The sequence below is a fragment of the Mustela nivalis genome (genome assembly GCF_964662115.1).
Source record: "Mustela nivalis genome assembly, chromosome: 9".
NCBI classification, from domain to species: Eukaryota; Metazoa; Chordata; class Mammalia; order Carnivora; family Mustelidae; genus Mustela; species Mustela nivalis.
In genome coordinates, this window is record NC_139028.1 from 51,486,010 (window position 1) to 51,512,871 (window position 26,862).

Consider the following 26,862-nt stretch of genomic DNA (forward strand, 5'->3'; position numbering starts at 1 on the left):
AGGTGTGGGGTAAGGAAATGACAAAGCTGGGTGTGCTTTGGAAAATGAAATGGACCAAGGGGAAATCCAAGAGTGGAGAGACCCATCAGGAGACCATTGCAGTGGTCAGATGAGATGGATGGGTTCACCCAAGGCAACCACAATGCATGGAACAAATAGAAAAGTAAGGAGCATATTGACTCAGCAGAATTTGGTGACCAGTGGCTGTGGTTGACGAATGACCGAGAGGAGTTGTAACAGGATAGTGTTGAGCTTGGGAGATACAAGGTAACAGAGGGAGGGAGGACAGCAGAAGTGAAAGGTTTAGAAGAATAAAGGGAGGGACAACTAGGTAGCTCATTTGGTTAAGCTGCTGCCTTTGGCTCAGGTCATGATCCCAGGGTCCTGGGATGGAGTCATGCATCGGGCTCCTTGCTTGGCAGGGAGCCTGCTTCTCTCTCTGTCTCTGCCTGTTTGTGCTCTCTCTCTCTCTCCTGACAAATAAATAATAAATAAAATCTTCTAAAAACGTTTGATTAACAAATTAAAAATAAAAAGAATAAAGGGAAAAGCAGATTCATTTGGTTAGGGACTCAGGAATTTGGGAGGACTATTGGACATACAAGTGGCAATGTGTGCTTCGAGAGGACAGTGGAAGCCCCAAGACTTGCATGGCTGATTTTCTGGGCAGTTGGCCACTATGACCTCCTCTTGGTTCCATTTCATTCACTGACTTAACAGATGCTTATGGCATGCCCTTCTTGCGGTAATGATAAACTAGAGAGAAGATAAAACAACTACAAATCCAATATAGGATCTTTGTCCCAAATAATAACCATTGTTATAATCAAAAGCGCAGCAACCATTCACTGATCACTTACTAAAGGCATCTGGTTAAAATGAGACTAATATTACTTCATCATTACAAAAATCTGATGAGTTATGTCTGATTACCCCCCATTTTGTGGAAAATTAAAACTCAGAAAAATTATCTGTTTAGCCAAGATTACATATGGTGCATTATCGAGAAGCCTAAATTTAAATACTGGTTATCAGACTCGGGACCCCTGCCATTAACCTTTGGGTTGTTTGGTGAGATAAAATGTGCATTTTTAAAAATGTTAAATAAGAACCCAAATGTTTATGCAGCACCTTATGCAGGCTTGGCAGCAGTAGGTGCTTAGTCGATGTTTGTGGCAGACAAGCGTTCAAGAAGGACAAGCAGGCTAGCTGTGTGGCAGCCGTAAGTGCTAGGGGAAATCACATTAGATTGTAATGGGCAGGCTTTGCATACAGGAGAAAGAGAAGGACCTTCTAGCAGAGAGGACTTTGGGGCTGAGAAGGAGGAGATCATATGTGAGTTCAGAGTATGTCTGGGAGAAGTGCGGAGGCCAGTTTGGCTGGAGTAGGTACCTGTGTGCAGATGAGTAGCCAGAGATAAGTCAGAACATATCCTGGGCTCAGATCATTAAGACGTTAAATGTTTTGGACTCTATTCTATGGACAGTTCGAAGTCACTCAAGGTCTTTGAGCCTGGGAACAGAGTAATGAAAATGGGCTTCTGACACAATGTATGTGACATTGGTTGGCAGGAGAGACTGGAAGGAGGAAAGATGTGTCTGGGCGTGAAGCTGTTGTAATAACCCAGCCACCAGCTCCGTGCAATGGAAAGAGGGTGGCAGGCAGAAGTGAGGAGGCGGCCGTGCAGGAGAGGGCCCTTGCCCAGTTCAGGCTGGGAGGCAGCCCTGCAGATCCCGGTCACCATCTGGAAAGGCCCCAGAGTTGTAGGGATAACACCCTGGAGTAGGAGCTACCCCACCTCTGGTTAACTCCCTGCCCCTCAATGGAGAGAAATTCTAAGAGGATGGGAATGGAATAAGGAAGCTTTGATCAGGAGACGTGGTAGAGAAATGCCTGGAGTCTGGGCAGCATGAAGGAACAGGCTCACCCAAGGGCAGGGGGTCAGAGGCGAGCTGTGGGAAGGGTCACACAGAGGCAGTGCAGAACTTGACCAAGAGCGCAGGTGCTTTAGCCTGGTTGCCATGGTGGTAGAAGGAGCCCGGAGCCAGGAACCCCACAGCTGGTTCGAATCCTGACCTGCCTCGTGCACAAGCAAGGTGACTGTGGTAGGCCATCTAATCTTTCTAAGATACCTAATGTGGAAACAGCCAGTCCAGTGCCTGGCATCTGGCTGATACGTAACACATGTGTCAAGTATCTTAGAGCTTCTGTTTGCTCACCTGTGAGACAGCGATAAGAGTCCCAGACTCACCTACCTGCCAGGGCCATGGGGAGAATCAGGTGCGTGCAGGTTGAGAACATTCCCCATAGAGGCAGTGGATCAGTCTGAGGGGGACAATCATGATGGTCGTGGGTCTCTTGCCCCTCCTCCCCAAGTCCCCTTCGCAGAAGCAGAGGAGTGTTTGTAAGAATCTCTGTACTTAATCGCTACCAAAAGGCAGCACCAGCCTTTGCATGCCCTTATCCTTAGAGAGCTGGAGCGTAGACATGCTTAAGATGCCATGGGCCCTTTGGGCACCGGATCATAAACTCTCCCAGGACAAGAATGGGTCTTCATGTCTTTATCCCCAGAGCTCAGTGTGGCACCTGCATGGGTTGAGCTGAGCCCCGTGATGTCCGGGATCACAACACGTGAGGCTCTGGGGCATCCATCCCTCAGCTGCTCCTAAGCCCTGGTCAAAGCCAGGCTCCGGTGGAGGGAGGGGTGGCCCGTAAACATAACTCATTTCAAGATGGAGGAAGACAATGATGGTGAGCGGGTTGGGGTGACCTATGAACAACTTCACTGTCACCCAGGGGCATCTCTGTGGTTTTACTTTCAAGACCGTTCCTTCATGGTTTGACTCCTGCCTGACTTCCTATTCTCTCCTTTCATGCGACCAGCATCTCCTTGTTCCCCACACAACACCCACACCCTCCCCGCCACCATCCTGCCTCTGAATTTCCTTTCATATCACGCTCCTTCCTCTGCACTGTACCCCCCCACCGACAGCCTTCTCCTGTCCAAGGGGTGGCACCTGGGTCCTCTCTTCCTTACAAAAGGTTACCCTACTGGCAATAACTCTCTCTTCTCTCAGTTCCCACTGACATCGTGCTGCTCCGCACCCTCACTCTCACTCCAGAGTCATTAATTCGAAGTAGACATGTTTCATCTCTTTTTTTGCCCCTTAGTCCTTTAAGGCCTGAATCCATACAGATTTGTGATTACAGATGAGCAGAGGATCTGGCCTCGTGTCTGCCACGTAGCTGCTTCATAAATATGTAGTGAAGGAATGAGTAAGTGAATATCTGTCAAAATCGTAGTAATTTCTACCACCGTCAGCCTCACCGACATCTGTTAGCAAGTAAGCCCGAAGTAGCACGTAGTATGCCTCCAGCGATTATTTGCTAGAGCACAGTGGTAACCCCAGGACAGCCTGAGAACCCTCTGGGGTTCATAGGAAGCAGTGACCCCAGCAGCTACCACGAGAGCCCTGCCCTCTGCAGGCTGGACTTGTACCCCAGCAGCAGAGGGCACTTCCATCGGCCTCAAAACCCTGGGCCTGTGGCGGCAACACGAACACTCGTCCCTCATGGTCTCCTTTCAATGTGTCCCTGTGCCCAGATCTCGAGCTGGGAATATTTGCTTAGTTTCATGGAGGGAGAGTGACCAGATTTGGTTTCCTTCCAGCTGTTTCTACAGCCCCCTCCCTAAACCTCCCAGTGGGGGGAAGGTGTCCGCCCAGCTCAGAGGGGTTTCTCACCAGCCCGCCAGGGTTGGGGACAGGGAGGACTGCCACCTGTCCTGGAATGAATCCCTTGGCCTTTTCCCTGACCAGCGTTCCATCCCCCAGCTGAGGAGATCGGCACCCAGTTGTCAGGCCCCCAGCGGAGGAGATCCAGCTCCCAGTTGTCAGGCCCGACGTGGGAGGAGTGACAAAATGAGCACTGTGTCACGAGAGGCGTTTCCCTGATTGTTTCCAGGCTGTGGTGGTGACAGACGGCGAGCGCATCCTGGGCCTGGGAGATCTGGGCTGCTACGGCATGGGCATCCCCGTGGGCAAGCTGGCCCTGTACACGGCATGCGGAGGGGTCAGCCCACAGCAGTGCCTCCCCGTCCTGCTGGATGTGGGCACCAACAATGAGGTAACACACCGCCCAGGCCCAGAGCCCTGGGGCCAGAAGCTGGTGGCTGGAGGTGGGGTGGGGGAGGCACCTTTGAGGGGCAGTTATATCGACACAGCATTGGGACATTTCTTTCCTGGGTCCCCCTCGCCAGCGCCCTTCCCTTTGGCTGAGAGGTAGGGACCCTTCTCCTCGCTGCCTTGGCTCAGCCCATTCCTTTCCCCCCGACTACCGGGTCTCCTGGCTCTCTTTCCTCCTCAAGGCCCTCTGTGCCCTCCTTGACCCCAGCTGGGGCCTTGTTTGCTTCCCCAGTCTGTGACCCTGTGTGGCCTCTCTTGATCCAGGTGACAGAGGCTGCTGGGCGGTATTTTTCCAGCATGGTAGAGGTAGGCTGCCTCAATGAAAGAATTAAGGCTCAAAGCACCCGGGCCAGGGGCTAAAATAGCTCAATCAGTCAGGTGAGTGTCTTGCAAGCCCAGGGAGAGAAGGTGCCCCAAGCTGTGCATGAGATCCTCCTACAGATTCCACATGGTTTGGGATTTAAGGAGCTCAAACCACAGCCAAGAGTTGGCTCCTCTAGATACCATCCTGGGCCATGGGGTTTGTGCGCATCCGCAGGCTCTGCTCTGGGTCCCTGTGTCAGAGAAGACAAAACATTACCCAAGAGTTCCTTCTTAATGATGTGCATCTCTGAGTTTAAACTTGGTGCAAATTCATCTTTTTTAAAATGGGAAAAAAATTGAGAAAATCAGAGAAGTGTTAAAAATAACAATTAGACACCAGTACCAAGCACGCTTTCCATTTTGATATATTTTCTTGCAGCCTTTCCCACCGCCCCCCCCAAACATTTATAAAACCAAAATAGGGTTTATATTGAATATATAGCTTTGCACATACTTTTTAAAACTTTATATGTATGGAGTTTTCTCCCAGGTCATTAGCCGTTACTGCACAATGTCAGCTCCCTGGTATGTCATAGTTTACGAAGGAAAGCTCCCACAGCTGGATACTCAGGTTGCTTCTTGCCTTTTTGCAAATACAGTCTTTACTCTGAGCCCATGTTTGCAGATCAGACTTTGTTTCCATGTGTGATCATGTACTTAGGATGATTTCCTAGAAGCAGAAATGTTGAAGCAAAGGGAGTGGTCACTTTTTTGATTCTTGACTTACATTTGTTGAAAAGGTTATCTTATTCGCATTCTGCAGTGATCTTTCTCAAGACACCTGCTGTATCTCTGTGTGGCCGCCCCCCTATTTCTAACCAAGAGTGAGCACTGTGGCTCCTCGGGTGGAATGATGCTTATGCGGGCTTTAGCCACAGATGCCACCAAGTGAGAGGACAGCCAGGCAGATGTCATTTAAGAGCTGGGAAATCCTAGGGGGTGGGAGTGGGGTGGGAGAGGACAGGGGAGGGGGAGAAGGACTGCCCTGGGAAGTGGGACACTGTCCTGACAGTACGGGCAACCAGGTGAGTCCCCGCACCTATTCAGACTTGATCTCCTCATGGTACAATGAGGAACTGAACCAGAAGGTTTCTGAGGGTTTCTGCCTCTAAAGCTCTTCTCCATATACCTCCCCTCCAGCCTAGGAGACAGAAAGCAAGGTGGAAAGAGCAGTCTTCAAGGTCTGCTGTGTGCTGTGGTTCTCTTCCCTAGACCAGATGCCTGGGTTCTGCCAGGCATCGACATGGACATGGTCCCTCGACATGCACTGAATCATACCAGCGAGGACGAGGGTAGTGAATTTTGTTTCAGTTGTTCCTCTCATCCAGGTCCTCTTGCTGTGTTCCACCTGGATTTAATAGAGACCTCGACTCCCTCACTCCTAAAAGCTGGCTCCAAGCAAGACTGAGTCTGAGGCTAAGGCCACTCTGTCCCCTGGAAGCGCGTGGGTCGCCTCTAGCAGATGCCTAAGACCCCGTGTTGTTGAAGGTCTAACACTGCAATGATGTGCTGACCTGAGAGCTAGCCCCAACTTGTAATAAAGCCACGTGAAGACAGGCAGGAAGCACAGAGTAAGTCAGGGCCAGACACTTTTCACAGGCCACACCCTGTGTAAGCTTGACAACTCCGAGAAATGAATTTGCCCAAAAAGATCTGCCAGGAGTGGCAGGGTAGCGATCCTTGTCTCTGCCCTCCTCCGCCCACACCACACCTGCCTGCCTGGCTGCCTGCGGCTTCAGAAGGAAAGGTCATTTCGTGATTTTTAGAATTTTTGTTACTAAAGTAACATTATTCAGAATCTTAAAAGGAAAGGGAAATGGCATCTCTCCCACCATGCTCCGTCCGTGTTCCTTTCCAATATTCATCTATGCATCAGCATAGATGGAGTAATGTGCCTGTATTTTTGTTCTCGGTTTTTTTTTTTTTTTTGATTCATGTTATTTTATGAACATTTTTTATTTATTTAGCAAAAGTTCACTGAATGTTTAGTAGGTGTCAGGCACTCTGCCTGGCATGAGGGAGATACGCGAGAGCCAGGGCGTGGGTAGGATATTCTAGTCGTCAGTGTTTCAGTGCCAGCACCTGATTGATCATTTTTAATGGCTAACGTGTTCCTTCTCCTCCCCATGTCTGCTTCTCCCCCTGGGGCTTTAGGCCTCTGAATCACTTCTCCCTCCTGGGTGTGGAAGGGAGAGCACTTTCTCCTGGGGCTGCCCCCTCCTGTCTGGAAGGACCAGAGTAGTCCCCAGCTGAGCTCGGGTACACGCACCACAGTGCGGGGGAGAGGAAGCAGCTCCCAGCACTGCAGTGTGCCAGGCCTAGCTCGAGGCCGTTGTGGATTTGAATCTCATTTCACTCTCCCTGCAGCTGTGTGAGATGAGGAATCCGAGACCCACACACGTGAACTATGCACCTCAGGCCCCCCAGAGCCGGGGTTGGAACCCGCTGCCTCTGGCTCTGGAGTTCCCTTGTCCACCATGGCTCACAACTTCAAGGGATCGGGTGTTTTGTGTTACAGACTTGGTGTTGAAGACCAAGAAAGGAGGTGCTTCGTGCAGGCAGGGAGCCCATGCACGCACAGGCCCAGGGGTTACCGATGCCATGAGCACGGTCCTCCTGCCCCAAAGAAAGGCAAACTCCCACCAGACCCTCTTCACAAAATTCAAGACACAAAAATCCAGAGTTACAAAGTGGCCAGTGTTGGGAAGATGGTCATTGCGTTCTTCCCAAATGCAGTTACCATGTGATCTCCCACACTATAGTTTTGTGTTGTGTTTTGTTTTGTTTTTTTTTTTAACTGAGTCCATTTGCAAGATTCCCTCCTCCCTGGAAGTCTAGGGGTGTCTCTCCCTCAGAGTAAGCCAGAGTGATAGGAGAGAGACGCTTAACCTCTCATCCACACGTCCGTACAGGGAGGGTGCTGTTTGAGGAGCTATGGTGTCAGGATAACTAGACTGTCTGTGTGTGTGTGTCTCTGTGAAAACTCCTGAGACTACAGGAGCTCTAATCAGAGTCAAGGACAACAGCCCTTGACGTTTCCTGTTGAAGGAAAACATCTGCTCTCCACCGCCCTGAAATTCTGAGTCACTCTTACATGCCGACCCCAAGGAAGTTTGGAAAAATAAATCCGTGCGGCAGCGAGCCCATGAAGAGGGGCTATCCCATGATTGAGTTCTAAAGGGACAAAGTCAGGGCGTCCCCCACCACCAGATAAGCCCGCCAGCTGGCAGCCTTGGTGGCTGTGTGTGGATTGATTCATGTCTTGTCTTTCATCCCCATGCAGCCAGATAGTGTCACAGGCTCCCACATTTGAAGGGACCTAGTTGAGCTACGGTTGAGCTTCACCAACACAGGAATGAGGAGTGCTGACCCACAAGCAGTTGAAACTCCATGTATGACTTTCCAGTCCCCAGAGCTTAACTACTAATAGCCTACTGTTGATGGGAAGCCTTACTGATGCCATAAGTAGCCAGTTAGCTCATATCATGTGTGTCGTATGTATGATGTGTGTTGTACGGTCTGTCTATACTGTACCATTACTGTGAAGTGAGCTGGAGAAAAGCAAATGTTATTAAGAAAATCACAGGAGAAAAAAACATTTACAGCACCGTACTATATTGATCGGGAAAAATCCACAGATAAGTGGACAAGAGCCACTCAAAGCTGTTGTTCAAGGGTCAGATGTACTTCTCATAAACCCCTCATTTCACCCTGGAGAAGGGGCACAGAGCAGAAATAGCTTCCCCCAGGACTGACTCCAAGCCCAGTGCTCAGGACACTCTGCATGATTGGTCCTGCAGGGCGACGCCGGGCTTGGCTTTAAGGTGGCCTCTGAACCTTAGCAGGCTTCTCCTGGTAGAAGTCTTGAGCCTTCATGGATTCTTTTTTTTTTTTTTTTAAGATTTTATTTATTTATTTGACAGATGGAGATCACAAGTAGCAGAGAGGCAGGCAGGGGGGCGATGGGAAGCAGGCCCCCTGCTGAGCAGCGAGCCGATGCAAGGCTCGAGCCCAGAACCCTGAGATCATGACCTGAGCCTAAGGCAGAGGCTTTAACCCACTGAGCCACCCAGGCGCCTGAGCCTCAATGAATTCTAATGAATGGATGTCTTTTTGGAGAGACATGAGGACAGACTGTCCACAGAGCCCAGTCACCAGGGCCCTCAGGGTGCTGCTGGAGTCCTGGAGAAACGTGGGTCCACCAGCAGAGCTGGGGTTGAAGGGTCATGTCCACCTCACGAGAGAGTATCATTACCGCAGCTGATGAACAGCCCGCACTTGGCCTGCAGTGCTGTCAGACGTGCTCGCTCTATGTGCACGTCACCTTCAAAGGCACCCCTCCAAGGATCTTCATAGCTGACTCCTGGGCTTAACGGAGCCCCTGAGACAGGAGTGGTAGGTAGACCTGCACTCAGCGGGAGAACATGTCCTGTGTTCACAGCGTGAACCCAATCCCAGGACCTCCCCAGTCCCCCACGCTCCCTGAGGAACCTCTCTGTGGGCCTGTTGCTACAGGAGAGAAGTATTTTTCCCAGCCAGAAGCTTCATCTCTCTTCCCGCTTAAAGCCAGTGCTCAGCAAGTGTAGGGCAAGTAAAGAGGAGGAAACCATTTTTGTTTTCCATGACAATTTGTCTCCAAGGAAAACTTAAAATCACAGACCAAAGGGACAGAGACTAAATTTGGACCAAGGTCTGTCCATCTCCAAAGCCCAGACCCCCTTCTGATTCTAAAGCCAGACCGGCCTGAGGGAGCACAGAGGGGGCACCCTGAGCAGGGCTGCCCAACTGGATGCCACTTTCCTCTGCAGACACCTCCTGCCCACTTCCAAGATTCCTTCTGCCTCTCCCGCAAGGGCCACCAGATTTAGCAAAGAAGACTAGAGGATGCCAGTTCAATTTAAATTTCAGATAAATAGCTAATTGTATTTTTGCAGATGTCCCATGTACGCTCCATGCAAAACTGTGGAGACATAGTGAGGCTAAAAAAAAAATTCTTGCTGATCTGAAATTTAAATTTAACCAGGCATTCTGTACTTTATCCAGCAGTACTTCCTGCTAAACACTTCTAAGCATTCATGGGAGGAAGTCAAGGATTGAGGAGGGCCTCTCTCAAGGAGAGAGTCCAGGCTGGTTAACGGTCCCACGCCTTGCTGGTGACCGTTCTGATGGCTGCGTCACTCAGTGGGACAGAGGGCAAGACGGGGACTTCTGGTTTCATGTCGTGCCGACATAGCCAGGAGTGTTCTCCGTGTGCTGTGGGCCCAGCGGGCGGGCGACAGCGACTCCGGCTTCCATTCTAGCTGTCCCTGTTTCCCTGCCTCCTCTACAGGATCACAGCCTGCATCTTCCCTGCCACAACTGAGGTCCTCCAGGGGACCAGGCAGGGGGTGCGGAACAACCACCATGTCTCCTGGCCCCCACAGCATGGAATATTGGGGGAAAGGGGCCCTGTCCCAAGATCCAGTCAAAGCAAGGCTCCATTTCAGCTCAGCCACTTTCTGGCCAACTCCACCCTCCTCGTCTGTAAAGTGGGAATGAGCATAGGGAAGGTGGAAGGATCAAATTACTTTTGCTTCAGGAGTGAATTACTTGAAAGTTCTATACAAACAGAAGGAGCTCGTTTTTAGTATTCTCCCCATATAGAAACTTTCTTTCCCACGTGTGTATGTGTGTGTGTGCTGGTAGGAAATATTTCAGGCATAAAACGTGTCAATATAAGGAGTGCTTTAAAGCTGTCAGAGCCACCCCTCTCTCTCAGTGGTACCCTATTATGGTTGACCTTTAATTTTCAACATGGATATACTGAGAAGTTTTTGGAAAATCCTAAAAGTCTTCAATATTCCTGGAGATTTTCATTTGCCCCACAAACCACACATGCAGCACCGAGAAATTGCCCCTTTTGCTGCCAGATGTAGCAGTGATCCCGATCCGTCGCTGGGCAACATTACAGGTTACATCTCACTCTGGCCCCTGGAAGTCTCTGTAAGAACTAAAACTGTGAATCTTCCCCACAGGTGTCAGGAGCGATACCGGCTTTATGGTTTCTGTGTGCGCCCTCTGGGCCACATGTGTGTGTTTCAGAGTGGAAGCACATCTGCGTAGTTTTGCATCCTGCCTTTCTCACTTTTGATAATCTCATGCACATGAGTCCAGGTAGCTGCCTTGTCTTAAAAACCACCGATTTTAATGACTGCCTGGCTTTCCATCAAGGCATCACATTTATGGTTCACCCTCGGCTGGATGTTTGCTGTCTCTAAGTGGTTTTCAGAGGGTCACCTCGAAGGGGGCATGTGAGGGTGAGCACCGATGTGCCTCCTGTCATCCTTCAGCTCGCAAACATACACTCCTGCCAGGGCGGAGCCCTAACCTGTCTCAAGGAGGGAGAGTCCGGGGTGAAGAGAGTGAGAAATGAAGGGCAGGGCCCACCTTCTTTTTATTTTATTTTATTTTATTTTATTTTATGTTATGTTAGTCACCATACAATACATGATTAGTTTTTGATGTAGTGTTCCAGGGTTCATTGTTTGCGTGTAACGCCCAGTGCTCCATGTAATCCTCCGTGCTCTCCTTAATACCTATCACTAGACTGACACATCCCCCACCGCCTCCCCTCCAGAAGCCTCAGTTTGTTTCTCAGAGTCCACAGTCTCTCATGGTTCATTTTCCCCTCCAACCCCCCCTTCATTTTTCCCTTCCTTCTCCTAATGTCCTCCATGTTATTCCTTATGTTCCACAAGTAAGTGAAACCCTATGATAATTGACTTTCTCTGCTTGACTTATTTCACTCAGCATAATCTCCTCCAGTCCCATTCATGTTGATGCAAAAGTTGGGTATTCATCCTTCCCGATGGAGGCATAATATTTCATTGCATATATGGACCACATCTTCTTTATCTATTTGTCTATTAGAGGGTATCTTAGCTCTTTCCACAGTTTGGCTATTGTGGACATTGCTGCTGTAAACATTGGGGTGCATGTGGCCCTTCTTTTCACTACATCTGTATCTTTGGAGTAAATAGCCAGGAGTACAACTGCCAGGTCAAAGGGTAGCTCTACTTTTAATCTTTTGAGGAATCTCCACACTGTTTTCCCAAGCGGCCACACCAACTTGCATTCCCACCAACAGTAAGAGGGTTCCCCTTTCTCCACATTCTCTCCAACACATGTTGTTTACTGACTTGTTAATTTTAGCCATTCTAACTGGTGTAAGGTGTATCTCAGTGTGGTTTTGATTTGAATCTCCCTGATGGCTAGTGATGATGAATATTTTTTCATGTGTCTGTTACCATTTGTATATCTTCTTTAGAGAAGTGTCTGTTCGTGTCTTCTGCAGATTTTTTCACATGATTATGTTTTGTGTGTGTTGAGTTTGAGGAGTTCTTTATAGATCTTGGGCATCAGCCCTTTGTCTGTATTGTCATTTGCAAATATCTTCTCCCATTCTGTGGGTTGCCTCTTAGTTTTGTTGACTGTTTGCTTTGCTGCGCAGAAACCTTTTATCTTGATGAAGTCCCACAAGTTCATTTTCACTTTTCTTTCCTTTGCCTTTGGAGACAAGGCAAAAACTTGTTCTTTCAAGAACAAGTTCTTTGAAAGAACTTGTTGTGGCCAATGTTGAAGAGGTTACTGCCTGTGTTCTGTAAGATTTTGATGAATTCCTGTCTCATATTAAGGTCTTTCATCCATTTTGAGTTTATCTTTGTGTATGATGTGAGAGAATGGTCATCAGCAGCAATGGACGATCCATACATGTATGTGAGACTGCATCCACTGATTCTGTGCAGGGTGTATGTGTTAGGAGGTAGAGAGAGGTGGGGAGGAGGCCAGGGGCAGACAGAGAATAGTGTGTGAGCACTGTGACAGAAAGAGCTGCAGGAGGTAGAGTAGGGGTTACCTCCACAGGCCAGTGTTCAGATGGGCCTCTTTCTTGACCTGGAATCTCTGGGGTACCATCTACCCTTGTGACCTCAGGGACTAGTGCAGTGCCAGGCCCATGGAAGGTATTCAGTAAGCTTTCTTTGAACAAATAAAGTGTTTTCTAATTCAAGTCCAGATCAGTGGCTTTGGACAAGACCCAATACCTCAATCTAGATGCTGCCTGGAGTGGTTCTCAACCAGGGACACTTTAACCCTAAATAGACATTTGGCAATGGTTAGAGACTTGTGTGTGTGTGTGTGTGTGTGTGTGTTTATGTGTCACCACTGGGGATGCTACTGACTTCTAGTGGAGATCAGAGATGCTGCTAAATATTCCACAGTGTGCAGCTCAGCCCTCCCATTTAAGAATTCTAAGCCCAAATGTTAAGAGCACCACTGTTGAAAAACCTTACAATAAACCCATAACACCTGCAGCCAGGATTTAGTAGACTTAGTCTGAGAGGATTTTCTGTATCAAGTCATCCTTGGTTCCTGAAGTTGGAACCACCTAGGAACCTCAGCCGATGGTTCAGCCTCCAGACCCTTCCAGAGATGACACTGACAAGGCGATGGACAGCTCACTTCCAACTGCCTCCTCCCTTCCGCTCCCTGGTCCTTCCCACTAAAGCAGGACTGTTGGGCAAATGGATGCTCTCTGTTCCAGGAGCTGCTTAAAGACCCTCTGTACATCGGGTTGAAACACCAGCGTGTGCGTGGGAAGGAGTACGATGATCTGCTGGACGAGTTCATGCAAGCTGTGACGGACAAGTAAGTGGGTCACCCTGTTCCTTTTGAGAGAGGACTCTGCAGAGATAGTATGACTCAAGTCAACACTGGTTTCAGCAGATACACAAACAAGAGGTAGGAGATGCATGCTTCTCTGGGTGATCTGAAAATCGCAACTTGACCCCACGTCTCTGGCAGACACAAAGCCAGTGGATTTGTTCTATGGAGAATCTTTGTGAGCCAGTAAGAGAAAGAAAAGGGCCAATGATTGAAGGCTCGTGACTGGGCCGTGGTTACATGTCGGATGTCCCAGGAAGAAAACCCCCTTGGCTAAGCTGTTCTGGTCTCTTGGCATGAACAGCGATGTGGTGAGTGGTGGAGAAAAGAAATGTACCCTTCTGACAAACTGGCTTTGGAAGGCAGCTTGCCGCATGAGCCATCTTTTTCCACCCGTACGTGAGGACCGGATGGCGTTAATTAGCCATCAGGGAGGCCACATGGGCTGTCGGCCTGCAAGATTTATGAGGTGTCATCTGCGCACTGGGGTATGTGATAATTGGCAGCTTCTGCCCCCTCACCTGCCCCGTCTGTCTGCCATCATGGCCACACACACACCCTGCTGTGGCTGGGGTGGCACGGGGATGGAGTTCTGGAAACAGTGCCTCCCCCGACCAACATTTAGTCTGATGGGCAAGTCAGTGAGGATAGAGTTTCGGCAACTCAGCAGGCCCCTGCAGACCCAACAGGTCCCCTAGTCGCTTGAAAACCTCCAACCTTTCTCACTGTCCCAAGAGTACCCAGGTAATGGCAGGGCTGGCCCGGTCGTCATTGGCAAAGGCCTCCCTTGCCTGCGCTCCGCCGCACAAACAGAAGCCTAGGCTGGGAAGGGCGCCGCTCTGGCGTCTGCAGCTTTGGGGACAGGAAAATTGGATTTGACTCTTGACCCCACCAACCTAGGTCTGTGACGTCATGGAGCAGGTGACTGAGTTTGTAAGTCTCCTTATCTGGGGATAAGAAGCAAGCATTTTATCGTTGTCATGGTTTTTTTGTTATTGTTTCCTAAGATGAAAGAAAATAGTACTGTTACATGGGATGGGAAGAATCTTATAGAAAAGAAGTCATTAGGAAGGGAGTGTGGGGTAGGGGGGGCCAAAGGTCCTGCGTAAGTGAGAATGAGGATCTGGTGCACACCTGGAGGGCTTAGCCTTAGACAGGAGACAGGAGCATAGACGTGTTGGGTTGAGTGGACAGGGAGCAGAGCGCTGGGCACAGGTACAGGCCGGTGGGGAGATGGGGTGCGAATGTGTGGGATGCCCACTGATTGAGGGCAAGGTCATCCACTGAGAGGGAGGATAGGGGCGGAGGTGGGGGAGGTTTAAGCCTGGAGAAGGCATGACCCACAGTATCCAAACTAGCGCGCTAGGGGATGATTGCTGGATGGCCCCTGGGTCCCCCCGCAGATCGCTGGTCATAAATTTAACTGATTTCTGTGTTTTTCTCTAGCCAGTTTCAAGTGTCTGGATGCAGGACAGGAAGAGGCAGAGAGTAGGATTTAATCAGGGTTAGATTTTGATAGACCAGAGAGAAAAAGAGAAAAGAATTGTGAGTATATTCAAGGGGCTGATGATGATGATGTGTCCTGGGGTGTATGCTGAGTAAGAAGGGACGTGAGGACATTGTGGGCGGGAGAGGGGACCATGGCATGCACGATCAAGGGATGGTAAGTCCTAATGAGGCTTAGGAATGATTGGGTTGGGTAAAAGGTAAAATAAGCTGGACAGAGAGGAGATGGTCATCAGGAAGTGGGGTGTTCACAGCTGAGATCATAGGGGAGGCGCCGCTACTGAGAAGTAACCACCAAAGCAGCAACCTGAGGGTCAGCTGCATTAATAGAGGCATAGCACCTAGAACAAGAGAGGTGAATGTCACAGTTCATGCTCCCCCTTGCAGACCATCCTCAACATCACATTCAGTTCCCGACCGGCTACAGTGAGGGTCGTAAAGACCTTGCGTGCCATTGGAGAGCAGTCACCATGACAGCAAGGGGAGAGAAAAGCTTAGCCTGGTGGGGAGAGGACGTAGGGACTGCTCTGTCCATATCCAGATATCTTAAAGCTGTTGTTCTTCCAGAAAGGGGCTCCTCTCATTTCCGTGTACTCACATGGAGAAGAACCAGTTGGTAGAATGGCAAAGGAGGCAGTTTTCAGCTGAAAACAAATCAGAGCTATCTCACAGCACACCTGACTCTCTATGGGAATGAGTTCCCTGTCACAGAAAGTGTTCAAGTATAGGTTGTGGGTAGTACTGTTACAGGAGGGAAGATAAGCCTCAGAGACTCTATTTAAGATGCCTTTCTTCCCCGGGATTCTATTCGGACCACACAAGATCCCTGTGGGGCTAGCAAGGATAGGTATTACTATCCCGTTTCATGGAGGAGGATACTGGGGCCCCGGGAGTTTAAGGAATGGGGACTGTAGAGGGGATCGTGGGTGCTGGCCACACGGGCAGACTGCTTTCCACCCTGCTGAGTTCCCTACAGAGGAAGAGAAGGGAGATGCAATGGGCTTGGAGGGCCCGGTTTCTGCTTCATGTGTCCCGGGCGCGCTGCGGCTCCAGTGAGTCAGAAGTCATTCCACGATTCCCCAGAGAGAAGTCTCGCTCTTCGTGTGAGGAGGTTAGGTAAATGAGTTTGTGAGAAGGGCTCCCATTTATCATCAGAATCGGCTGCCAGTCTCACAGGCATGCAGGCAGTGGGGAGGTCTGGGGAGGGGCGCACATCAGCCGAGAGGAATGTTGTCCTCAAGTGGAAATGATGATGGGTTGACAGCTGCTTGTTTTGACTGTCTAATAAGCTAAAGCAGATGTTTCTGTGGATACTGTAGGTGGGAAATGAGCTGGTCTCCCCGGGCGCTCTGGGGAATATTGTAGCCCCAGGATGGACTGCCTGGAAGCGAGGGGGGTGGGGTATGAGTCAGCAGCCTTGAAGCCAAACACAATGTATTTTAAGAAAGCCCTTCTGGAGATGTTGACTCCTGCCTTCAACTTTCTTGTCTTTTTCCAAACATCCTGCTACTGAGAAGCTCCACCTCCTTGCCCCTGTCCACTAACAGGGGCAGAACTTAAGGGTTTTGGCCCAGAGAAAGAGTCACTGTGGCTGCACTACTATCCTGGAGTCTGACTACTGGGGAGGGCACACCCAGACAGAAGGAATCACTGCGGGCTCAGAGCTGAGACCAAGCCTTCCGTTTCCCAGGCTCCCAGGGTGTACACAGTCATTCCCGCCTCCCTGCGCTTTCTCTTTCTCTCTTTCTGCCCTGCAGACCTGGAACCTGGTGCCTGAGTCACACACTTTCCCTGGCCCTTTCCACTACCATGTGTTTTTTCCTTTGGGTTACTTACAGTAGAACTGATGGGAAAGGTCTGTTTTCCATTTGTACCTGTGGCCTTAGCCCCGTCTGCTGCCTGGCCAGAGGGTGAGGTCAGCAGCAGCTCCTGCCTTTCCATGGGCTCGGGAGGGAAGCCACCCCCTTTCCCTCTTGCTCCCAACCCTAAAATAGAGGTTCTTAAGGTGCTGGGAGGAGTGATATAGGAGAAGGTAAATGATAGTTTAAAAAATAATAACAAACCTGACTTTTTAAAAAAATCATTTTCTTTTTAGCACCAGGAAAATGTTCTTTTTCAGTCTCTGCATCTTTATATGTCTGGTTCTCTCTCTCTCTTTCTCTCAGTCTCTCTCAATCTCTCTCTGTCCTTCTCTGTCTCTGTCTCTCTCTCTCTCTCTCTCACACACACACACACACACACACACACACACGTGTGCACACACCACCCTACATTTGAAGTTCACACCAGAGTAAGACTGGCACAATAAAATGTCCACCACATTCTAATATGAAAGATCCTACAAGAGCACAGATCCTGCCAGATTCCAAGAGGGGGGAGAACACAAGACAAAATCCCAGGAGGCATAATCTATGGGGCATCACTGTCCCCTTGCAAACCCAACATCTTTTCGTGTGACAACATTTCTTTAAAAAAAAAAAAAAAAAACTTTCCCTATCTCTATTTTCTTTTTTTTTTTTTTTAAGGATTTTATTTATTCATTTGACAGACAGAGATCACAAGTAGGCAGAGAGGCAGGCAGAGAGAGAGGAGGAAGCAGGCTTCTCACTGAGCAGAGAGCCCAATGCAGGACTCGATCTCAGGACCCTGAGATCATGACCTGAGCTGAAGGCAGAGGCTTTAAGCCACCCAGGTGCCCCAACATTTCTTAATACAAAAATGAGAAAGGGAGACTCGCCCAAAGATAAAAAAAAAAATTTACTAGATTGCTCCAAGATCCACCTACTGATACTGATTTGTTAAGAGGCTACCCATCCAGCTCCCCTGCGCTTTGCTCTTAGAGCCAGAAGGAAGCCTTAGCTGGCTTCACCTGCTACCACTGGCTCCCTTGCTCCCTCAGCCCTGTCATGTGCCCCACATGTCATTTTGTGAGAGCCGCACGCAGAGCCTACACGCTTATCTCCCCAGTCTTGAATGTCCTTCCATTTTCTTTTCTTTTTTTAAAGATTTTATTTATTTATTTGACAGAGAGAGACACAGAGAGGGCACAGAAGCAGGGGGAGTGGGAGAGGGAAAGCAGGCTTCCTGCTCAGCAGGGAGCCCGATGAGGGGCTCCGTCCCAGGACCCTGGGATCATGATCTGAGCCGAAGGCAGATGCTTACTACTGAGCCACCCAGGCAACCTTGTCCTTCCATTTTCACGGCTGTTTCCTTCCAATCATTCAGGCTTGGAGATGGGTCCACACCCAGGCAGCAGGGTCGCACAAGGCAGGATGTTGGCGCTGAGAGTCCTGCAGGAAACTAGGAACCTTCCGGGGCTACTCCACCCTCAGAGAAGAGACAGGCTCTACTGGGCAAGCCCAGCAAATGACAAAGAGCTTGTGAGGAGAAAGAATGTCTCTTGGAAGAAACCAAAACACGAAGCCTTCACCACGGGTAGATTTAGGGTCTGCATTTATAAGATACACATGGTTCAGAAATGAGTGTAAATTATTGTCTCCTGCCAGTGATTCGGTTGGGGAACCTTCTTGGCAGAAGGCAGAGTCACACTTCTCTGTAAGGACACTCCCACAGGCCATGCTGTGTGGAATTCCTCGAGGGGAAAAACAACTCCCCAGTGAAAATGAATTCATGATTCACTATAATCCACATGAAAACAGTCTGCACTGTGGGAAAATCAGATACACAACTAGTTGAAGAATTAGAAACCTAGGAAAAGGATTCTCAGAAAGAGTAGAGAATAGCTCTGCTTAATATATTAAAGAGATACTTTTCACAAGAACGAAGTCATAAAGAAAGTGCACAACATTGTGTGTGTGTGTGGGGGGGGGAACCCAGATATTAAAGAGATACTTTTCACAAGAACGAAGTCATAAGAAAGTGCACAACATTGTGTGTGTGGGGGGGGGGGGACCCAGCAAGCAAATTTGGAAAAGAACAACAACAACAAAAAAGCCTTCTGAAAATGGAAAACAGACTCGTAGAAATCCAGCAGAGCATTAGACACCATCAGCAGAGCATTCTGACACCATCAGAAAATCCATGTCCTCAAAAGTAGTTCCTGGAGGGGGCACCTGGGTGGCTCAGTGAGCTAAGCCTCTGCCTTCGGCTCAGGTAACGATCCCAGGGTCCTGGGATCGTGCCCCACATCTGGGCTTTCTGCTCAGCAGGAAGTCTGCTTCCTGCCACCCCACCTGCCTCTCTGCCTACTTGTGATCTCTGTCTGTCAAATAAATAAATAAAATCTTTTTTAAAAAAGAAAGAAAGAAAAGTACTGCCTGGGGGCGTTTCATTCCATTCTTCTGCCTGATTATCCAGAAATGAAATGGGACACGAAGGTGTTTTATCAGGAAAGATTCATTCTCTTTCTTTCTTTGAAGATTTATTTATTTATTTGAGAGAGAGAGTGGTGGGGGGCCAGAGAGAAAGCATCTTCAAGCAGACTCTGCACCAAGCAGGGAGCCTGACATGGACTCAACCTCACGACCCTGAGATCATGACCTGAGCCGAAATCAAGAGTCAGACACTTAACCCAGTGAGCCACCCAGGCGCCACTTAGGGAAGATTTTTCTAAGCTGCTACTGATGACACAGCATTTCTCAAGGGAAAGAAAGAGTGGATAAGACTGGAGGTCCCAGGTCCAAGCCTCCTCATTCCAAACCATCCCATGGCGTAGTCCATTCCTCTCACTTTCTCTTTGTCTCTCTTTCTCTGTGTCTTGTTCGTTCATACACACACACGCAAACACACACGGTTTCTTCTTATTCTGCCACAAGTATTTTATTAGGTTAGTAGGTTGTTTTTTGATAAAGTTAGATAACTGGAAAACTCTGAAAAACAAAAGATTTCATCAAAATAAGGTCTATAAAGAAGAAAGTATCTGGATGCATCTACACCGAGCTGGTAACAGTGCCTGTAGTTAAAGGATGAAGTTGCCTAGAATTTTTGCTTCCCAAGCCATTCATTTCTATATCATTTGATTGTGCACTAGCATCTCTTTTGTGACTAGAAAAAATAATGAATTTTTTTATAATGAGTTAAGCATCAATTCCTTCCCAGAAATAGTTCTTTGTCTTAAAAAAACAAACAAAACAAAACAATCCCACCCCATCTCCCTCTGGTGAATTCAGTGCTGGGCTAACCTAGGCTCCTGTAAACAACAAAGCAGTTCGCATACATTATGTCATTTAATATGCTAATCCTATTTAGTAGATAATTTTTATCCTGTGCCACTAAAATAGAAGTTGCAGGGAGGGATCTTTGACTGTTCCGTTCACTGTTACATCTCAAGCACCCATAACAATGCTGAGTGTGCTATGGATTTTCAATAAACACTTGTTGAATGAATGCACAATTTACAGATGAGGAAACTGAGGCATGGAAAGGTTGGAGAGCTTGACCAAGGTCACGCCTCTGGTTAATGATTGACCAAGCTATGAAAGGAGGTAGTCAAACTCCAGAACCCACCCTCTCCTTTGGATACTTTCTGTTTCTGTTCTTTTACGTGAAAGACAGTCCAACATACTCCAGACAGCTTCTTGATACAATAAACAAGGAAGATAAATGGGGGGAAGGTCTTTTGGAAACTATCCTACTTAGCATACTCTTCCCAGCTTGTTCGAGGGCAGGGTTAGTGCCCCGCCCATCTTCACCACAAGGGGAGCTCTGGAGGAATCAGCTGTCAACTCCCATTTTCAAAACTCCGCAGCTGTCGGCAGTGAGGGAAACACCATCTTTGTTGTTTGCTTTTTATTTTTATTGAGATATAATTGACATAGAATCCTGTGTAAATTTATGGTGTGTGACCGGAATTGATAAATATATCGCAATATGATGATCACTGCAGGCTTAGCGAACACCTCTGTCACATCATGTAATTATCATTTCTTTTTTGTGATGGGAAAATTCTCCAGCACCTGGGTTGATGAGCTGGCCCTTCTTGGTTCTTCCCTCTTTAATCACCAAACAGCAGGTGGTCCTGTTACCCCATCACTCACCAGAGCTGGGCGGCCCCTCCAAGTCCTTTCAGAAACTGCAAGCCGACCTCTATGCAGTCATCCCCAACAGGAAGAGCTGAGGATTTCTGGCTCTAGGCTTCTCCTGGTGGTTTTTAAATGGTAAACAAAGAAAAACCCCTAAGCTTGTGGCATCCAGACTACAAAGAAAGTTTCAAGATTTTAATTTTAAGAGCTTGTAAAGAGCATGAGGTTCACTCCCAGCCTTGATGAGAAGGTTTCAAGGAAGTGTTCCCATTCTGAGCCCTCTTAGCAGAGACCGTCACTACTCAGTATTTTCATGTATATACTGAATTTTAGGAACACCTCCTGCTGATCGAGCTATGTCTTACCTAATTTTCCCACCCAGGCCTCCCTAGGACTGTCATCTCACAATCTTAGACTACCAGAGCAAGAAACAGCCGGTTCACCTGACCCAACTCTGTCTCTTTACAGGTGGGGGAACTGAGACCCAGGAAGAAAATTATTTCCCCATAGCCAGATAATGATAAAGGCGGTGGGAAGTCAAGGGGAACCTACCCAGTTGCTTGCTCTGGATCGCATAATTCCTGAAATTGCTTCCAAGCTTTCTTTCAGCCTGTATGTATCATGTGTTTTCTCTGTGCCCCGGAGGGTGGCCAATACAGAGTAGACCTGTCCTGGAGAAGTCCTGCTTCCTGACATTGTATTCTGGACACAAAAAATTATCAGAAAGTTGTTCTAATTAGCTTTTGTTTATTTCTTCATTCATGTGTTTAACTATATTTGCGTTCATTCAGAGGACAGATATTTATTCAACACAGTGAGAAGTCAGAAATAGACTTTATCTCAAGGAGTTTATAATCGACTAGGGAAAAAAAAGAAATCTCTCCCTTGAGTTTGTGTAGCTCTAGCATGCGCCTGGCCAAGGGCCCTGCCGGCAGCATTGATCAGGGTGGCCGGGGGAATGCAGTGGTCCAAGGGCTTGGGACATTGGGTGAGATTTAAAAGTCATGGCCTTCTTCCCAGAAAAGGAGCTGGCCACTCACTTTTACAGAGCACCCACTCTGTGCTGGGGGCTTTAATTATTACAGTGCCCTTAGAGATAAAGAAACTCCGGTTCAAAAGGTTAAGTAACTTGTCCAAAATCACCCAGCTAGAAATTACAAGAGTTTGGACTTGCCCCAAACCCATGTGAGTCCGAAACCTGAGGCAGTTTACAACACCCCACCCCGCCCCCCGGCTCTCCCTGCCTGGCTGGGAAGTCCCACCTGCGTTAACCTGAGCAGCGCCGGTAAAGGCAGCAGCCTGAACGGAGGTGATCCAAGGCTACTCTGCTGCTGTGGCCTCTGGAGGAACAGCGTGTGGCTCCAAGGGGAGCTGTTGTCTTACGGATGTGCGCGGCGGGGCGCTCGGCGAAGGGGCTGTCCTCTGCCTTTGGTCATTCATGCTTCCATTCTTTCCCAGCACCGACTGGGCCGGGCAGGTAGAGGGCACTGGGCATGCTTGTTTGCCCAGAGCAGGAGGCCAGAAAAGGAAGTCACTGAGAGCTCCTTCTTCAGCTTTTGTGTCCCACAGGGGCAAATAAAACCACTCCCTTCTCTCAAGGACACTGCCCCATGCTGTTTTGATCTAATCTGTCCCCTGACCTAGCCAAATGGTTCCTTTTCTCCTCGCTCCCCCACCCCCCGGCGCGGTGGCTCTCTGCTGTCCTGAAAGCCCAACACACGGGACCAGGATTTCCAACCTTATTGTCCTCCCCCCAGTCCAGCCAGTCAAGGTAAAATTTAGCCAGGTCTGTGGGGGAGGGGCAGTTGAGACGCTAAGGAGGTTGGAGATGTGACGGATGTGGTAGTCGTCCACCTGAAGAGAGCGATCACAACAGGCCACGCTGGTCAGAGAAGGTTCGTGTGATCTCCGTGGCTTTATGACAACTCAGATGTACAGCGTCTGGGCAGATCAGAGCCGGTGTAAATGCTGACACCCCGAGCCAGCCAGCAGGTTGGTGGCTAGGAAACATGCACAGGCTTTAAAGCACAAGCAGAGGGTTGAGGAGTGACGATGCTGTGTCCTGGAGGAGAAACCCAGTGCTGACCTCTGACCTTTGAGAGGCCAAGGGGTCAGCAGACTGGCCGCCATCCTCTTCCTAGCACTGGGATTTCTGTTCCCATTTGCATGCATGCCCAGGAGCTCAGACAAGCTGGGAAGTTGAGGAGGAAATCCAAACTGTTCCTGAAGTGTTTTCTGTCTGGCCAGGGGTGGCCGTCAGAGCAGTGACTGAGGAACGGCCACATTATTCTGGTCCTTTTGCTTAGAAGTCGCTGCTTCCTGTAACTGTCTTGTTACTCAATGGGAGTTTTCCCCATCGGGCCAGAACACCAGCCACAGGAGCCAGCCAGTCTGGCTGCCAGAGCCCAGCACATCAGGGGGATCTCCCAGGGCTGGACCTAGGAAGGGAAGGGCCTCGAGGTCCACCCTCACCTCCTGGCTGGAATCCCTTCTACAACTTCCGTGCCAAGTGAAAAGGACCACACTTTCCAGTCGCCAACTTCCAGTGACCACAGCATCACTTCCAGCGACTGGTAGCCTCTGTCCCCTGACCTAGCTGAGTGGTTCTGTATTTGAACTCTGTGCCGTAGAGAGCATTGAAATGTTGGTCCTTCCAATCCCCAACTGTTGGCTCTGCTTTTTCCCCCAAGGCCACATAAAATAAGTCTACTTTACTCCTTGTCCACAGAACAGAGCAGTTCTTCATGTCTTTGAAGATAATCATGATGCCTCATTCTACTTGGCTTTCTCTTTTTCAGGCTCAGTATTCCCACTTTCTCCACTCCGTGGTTTCCAATTTCCTCGCCTACAGAATAGTTTCCCACTATGCTTGTGGTTCCCTTCCCAACCCACCCCCTAGCAGAATGAGTCACTCCCTTGTGCACATTGGGGTGGAGCTGTGGTGTAAGGGCTTCATATCCACCCCTCCACGACGGCGGGGTCCCAGAGGGAGGGACCATGTCTTCATCACGCTCTAACTGGTTCCCACCTCCCCCATTTCCCTGGGATCTCCCCCAACCCTGCTTCTCTCACCTCTCTTCTCCACTAGCTCCTTTACCTTATAGGCACACCCCGTCTCAAAAATGAATCCATCCTTCAGTCCCTTATCCCCCAATGGCACTCACCCCTACTTCATAGCCAAGCGTCTTGAAACTGATAATCACTGGCTTTTCTTCCCCTTCCATTTACCCTTTAACCCCCTACAGCATGGTTTCCCCCACCACACCACTCTACTGAATGTAGTTTGGAAAAGGTGATCGCGGTGATCATCTAAACACCAGCCTCCATAGATACTTTCAGATGTCCTTTTCACTTGACGTCCCAGCAGCATCTGACATTCCTGACCATAGCCCATCATGTGGCTCCTGTAACAGCTGCTCTGCTGGCCCACCATCTACCCCACTGGCTTCCCTGTGGGCTTTCTTTTGCTGGACTCTCTTTCCCTCTGCTCCTTGGACATACATGCATCCCAGGACTCTGTCCTTGACCCTGCTTCCTGCACACTGCACGTGCTCTGCCTGAGACCCTCATCCAGTCCCATGACTCTGACTGGTCACAAGGCCCTGAACTTCATGCTCCTGTCCACGGAGCCTCATGGAGCGCCTACTGCTTTGGGAACACGTCCACTTAGACATCCCAGCGCCTCAGACTCAATCCACATGTACCAAGCTTGTCTCACCAAGTAAGTTTGCTAGTCTTTCTCTATCCCCAACCTCAGTGAGCAGTGCACATCCCTGTCCCCCAGCCTGGGCTCCCCGTTCTCCTTCATCTTCTGCACCTGGCCTGTTAACGCATCCCTGCCGTTAAAAACCATCCCCTCCCTGCACACCGCGCCTATGGCATGCTACACTTTATACACATTATCTTACTCGATTCTAACAGGACTGCAAAAGAGGTATCGTTAGCTCGATCTCTCATCAGTGAAGACTGAAATTTCGATTAAATAACTTGCCTAAGGTCACACATTTATTGTACAATGGAGCCAGACCCATTGATCCCAAAGTTCTTTCCACTCCCTGACACTCTGCCAGTTCTCCTTCACACCGTGTAGCCTGCGCCTTCTGTCCCGCGCTGACCGCGCTGCCTGGCTCCAGGAAGACTTCATGGTCTCTCGCAGGAGTGGACCTGTCTTCTTGCCTCTGGTTTGTCCTCCCAGCTGTCCACCCCGTCTTCCACTGTACTGTGACAACGAACTCCCTAAAACACATGCACTTTCTTGCCTCCAGCCCCTTAGTGGGGCCCACTGCCCTCCAGACTGTCTAGGCTCTTTACACAGGCCTGTACCCAGGCAGTCTCCCCCGGCTGCTCCCCCTTTCTCCCCACCCTCCACCCAAGCTTTAGCTCTGTGTATTTTCCTGCAGCTGCTGGAAGGCCCCCTATTCTTATCCTACACGCACATGTTATTCCTCCTGCCTGAGATGCCTTTCTTCCTCCCCCACCCACACAGCCTTCCCATGAACCCCTGCTCTTCCTTCAGGCCACACCTGTGAAACCCTCACTGCCCCTCGCCACCCCCCGCCCCCCACAGAGCTGCCTGCTCCCTTCAGGACCTCCCACATACCTAGCACATACCTTTATTATTACCCTGGCTACAGTAGGTTACGATAGCTTCTTTATTTTCTTGGGTTCCCATCAGACTGAGGTTCTTGTATTTGCCTTTGTGATCTTGCAAGTAAGGTGGTCCCTTGTTCACAGTGGACACTTAGACATGTTTGCTGGACTGGATTTTTAGGTCATGCCTAGGATAGATCCTGGGACAAAGGGGATATTCTGCTGAATACGTTTCTTTAATAATTGAAACAGAGGGGCACCTGAGAGGGTCCATTGGTTAAGAGTCTGACTCTTGATTTCAGCTCAGATCATGATCTCGGGTCGTGGGTCATGCCAAGTACAGAGCCCACTTAAGATTCTCTCTCTGCCTCTTCCTGTGCCTTTCCCTACCCACCCCCCATTTGTATACATGTGTTCTCTCTCTCTAGAAAAAATAATTGAATTGTAACACAAGGTGATATATGCTATGATAAAGATATACCCAGAGTGTCCCGGCAGTCCAGGGAAGAAAAGAATCAGTACTACCCTGAGGGTAGGGAAAGCAATGGCACAGGGAAGCCTTCCTATAAGAGGTGACATTTAAGCTGGACCTTTCAGTTTGAGTAGGAGTTGGCCTGGGTGAAAGGGGGCCTTCTAGACCCTTGAATAAAAACACAGAGCTATGCAAGGACCCATGATATTTGGGAGACAGCAGGATGTGTCCGGGGTAGGGGAAGACATGGGATGGGCAGGGGTTGGGCATTAAGGTTGGGGCCAAAGTGAGTACCAGCCAAGGTTTTTGGACATAATCCTAAAGGCAGTGGGAGCCCTGTATGGATTTTCAGAAAATAAATGAGCTGCACAGATTTGTGTTTAGAAAGATGGATTGGGGGAAGGGGAATAAACCTGGAGGAGATAAGATTATTATTGTAGGATCCTGGCCAGAAGAGGCAGTTGCAGTAACCCCAAGGAGAGATGGCCTTGCTCTGAATTCACCCAGACCCCTATGGTACAAAATTCTTTCTGTGGAGAGTTGTGTCTGTCACAATGTGCTCTGCCATAGGTGGGGAGGGTGGGACACAGAAGGTAAAGTCAAAGAAGTATAAAGAACGCTAGGTTTAACAGGTTTCCTAATGCAGGACTTTTCAGAGCCTTCAAAATATATTGCATATGTTACATGTAATATTCAGAGTTTCTCAAATACATTAAGCCACAGAAACTTTCTGGGAATATCTCGAGGAACTAGGGCTTAATGGAATACATTTAAAAAAAAAAAAAAAGTCCAAGAGCTTTCATGATTCTGTCAGCTCTAGTTCCTGGGAGGAAAAGATAAATCAAAGAAATAGCTTTCCACCGATGACAACTGATGTTCTCACTGAGCACTCTGCTGTGAGAATCTGTGGGAGGGTGGGGGGTTGTGTTGAGGGACCAGACTGGCCTCCCCTGAAAATAGGAATGTTGCTTTTGGTCATTTGGTTTGGAGACAGGCTGAGCAAATTCACCTGCTCCTCCCAGGTCCCTTGTGTTTGTTCAGGCCTGAAAGAGGTTAGATCCAGGTG

The 26,862-nt window shown here is 49.1% G+C and overlaps 1 protein-coding gene and 1 long non-coding RNA gene across 4 annotated transcripts in view; one reads left to right on the forward strand and one right to left on the reverse strand.

The window, feature by feature from the left end:
- The window catches only part of ME3 (malic enzyme 3), a 219,662-nt gene that overhangs the window by 142,108 nt on the left and 50,692 nt on the right, over window positions 1-26,862 (forward strand). For all 3 annotated transcript variants that reach the window (XM_082749016.1, XM_082749015.1, XM_082749017.1), the window contains exons 6-7: window positions 3,964-4,125; window positions 13,129-13,232. In XM_082749016.1, the coding sequence (XP_082605142.1) occupies window positions 3,964-4,125; window positions 13,129-13,232 (266 nt within the window). The remainder of the gene's footprint in view (window positions 1-3,963; window positions 4,126-13,128; window positions 13,233-26,862) is intronic.
- Window positions 20,245-22,956, reverse strand: LOC309873446. The gene is made up of 3 exons (XR_014316363.1): window positions 21,997-22,956; window positions 21,287-21,436; window positions 20,245-20,852 (listed from the first exon to the last, which is right to left on the reverse strand). It is a non-coding gene; the product is annotated as an uncharacterized lncRNA (long non-coding RNA).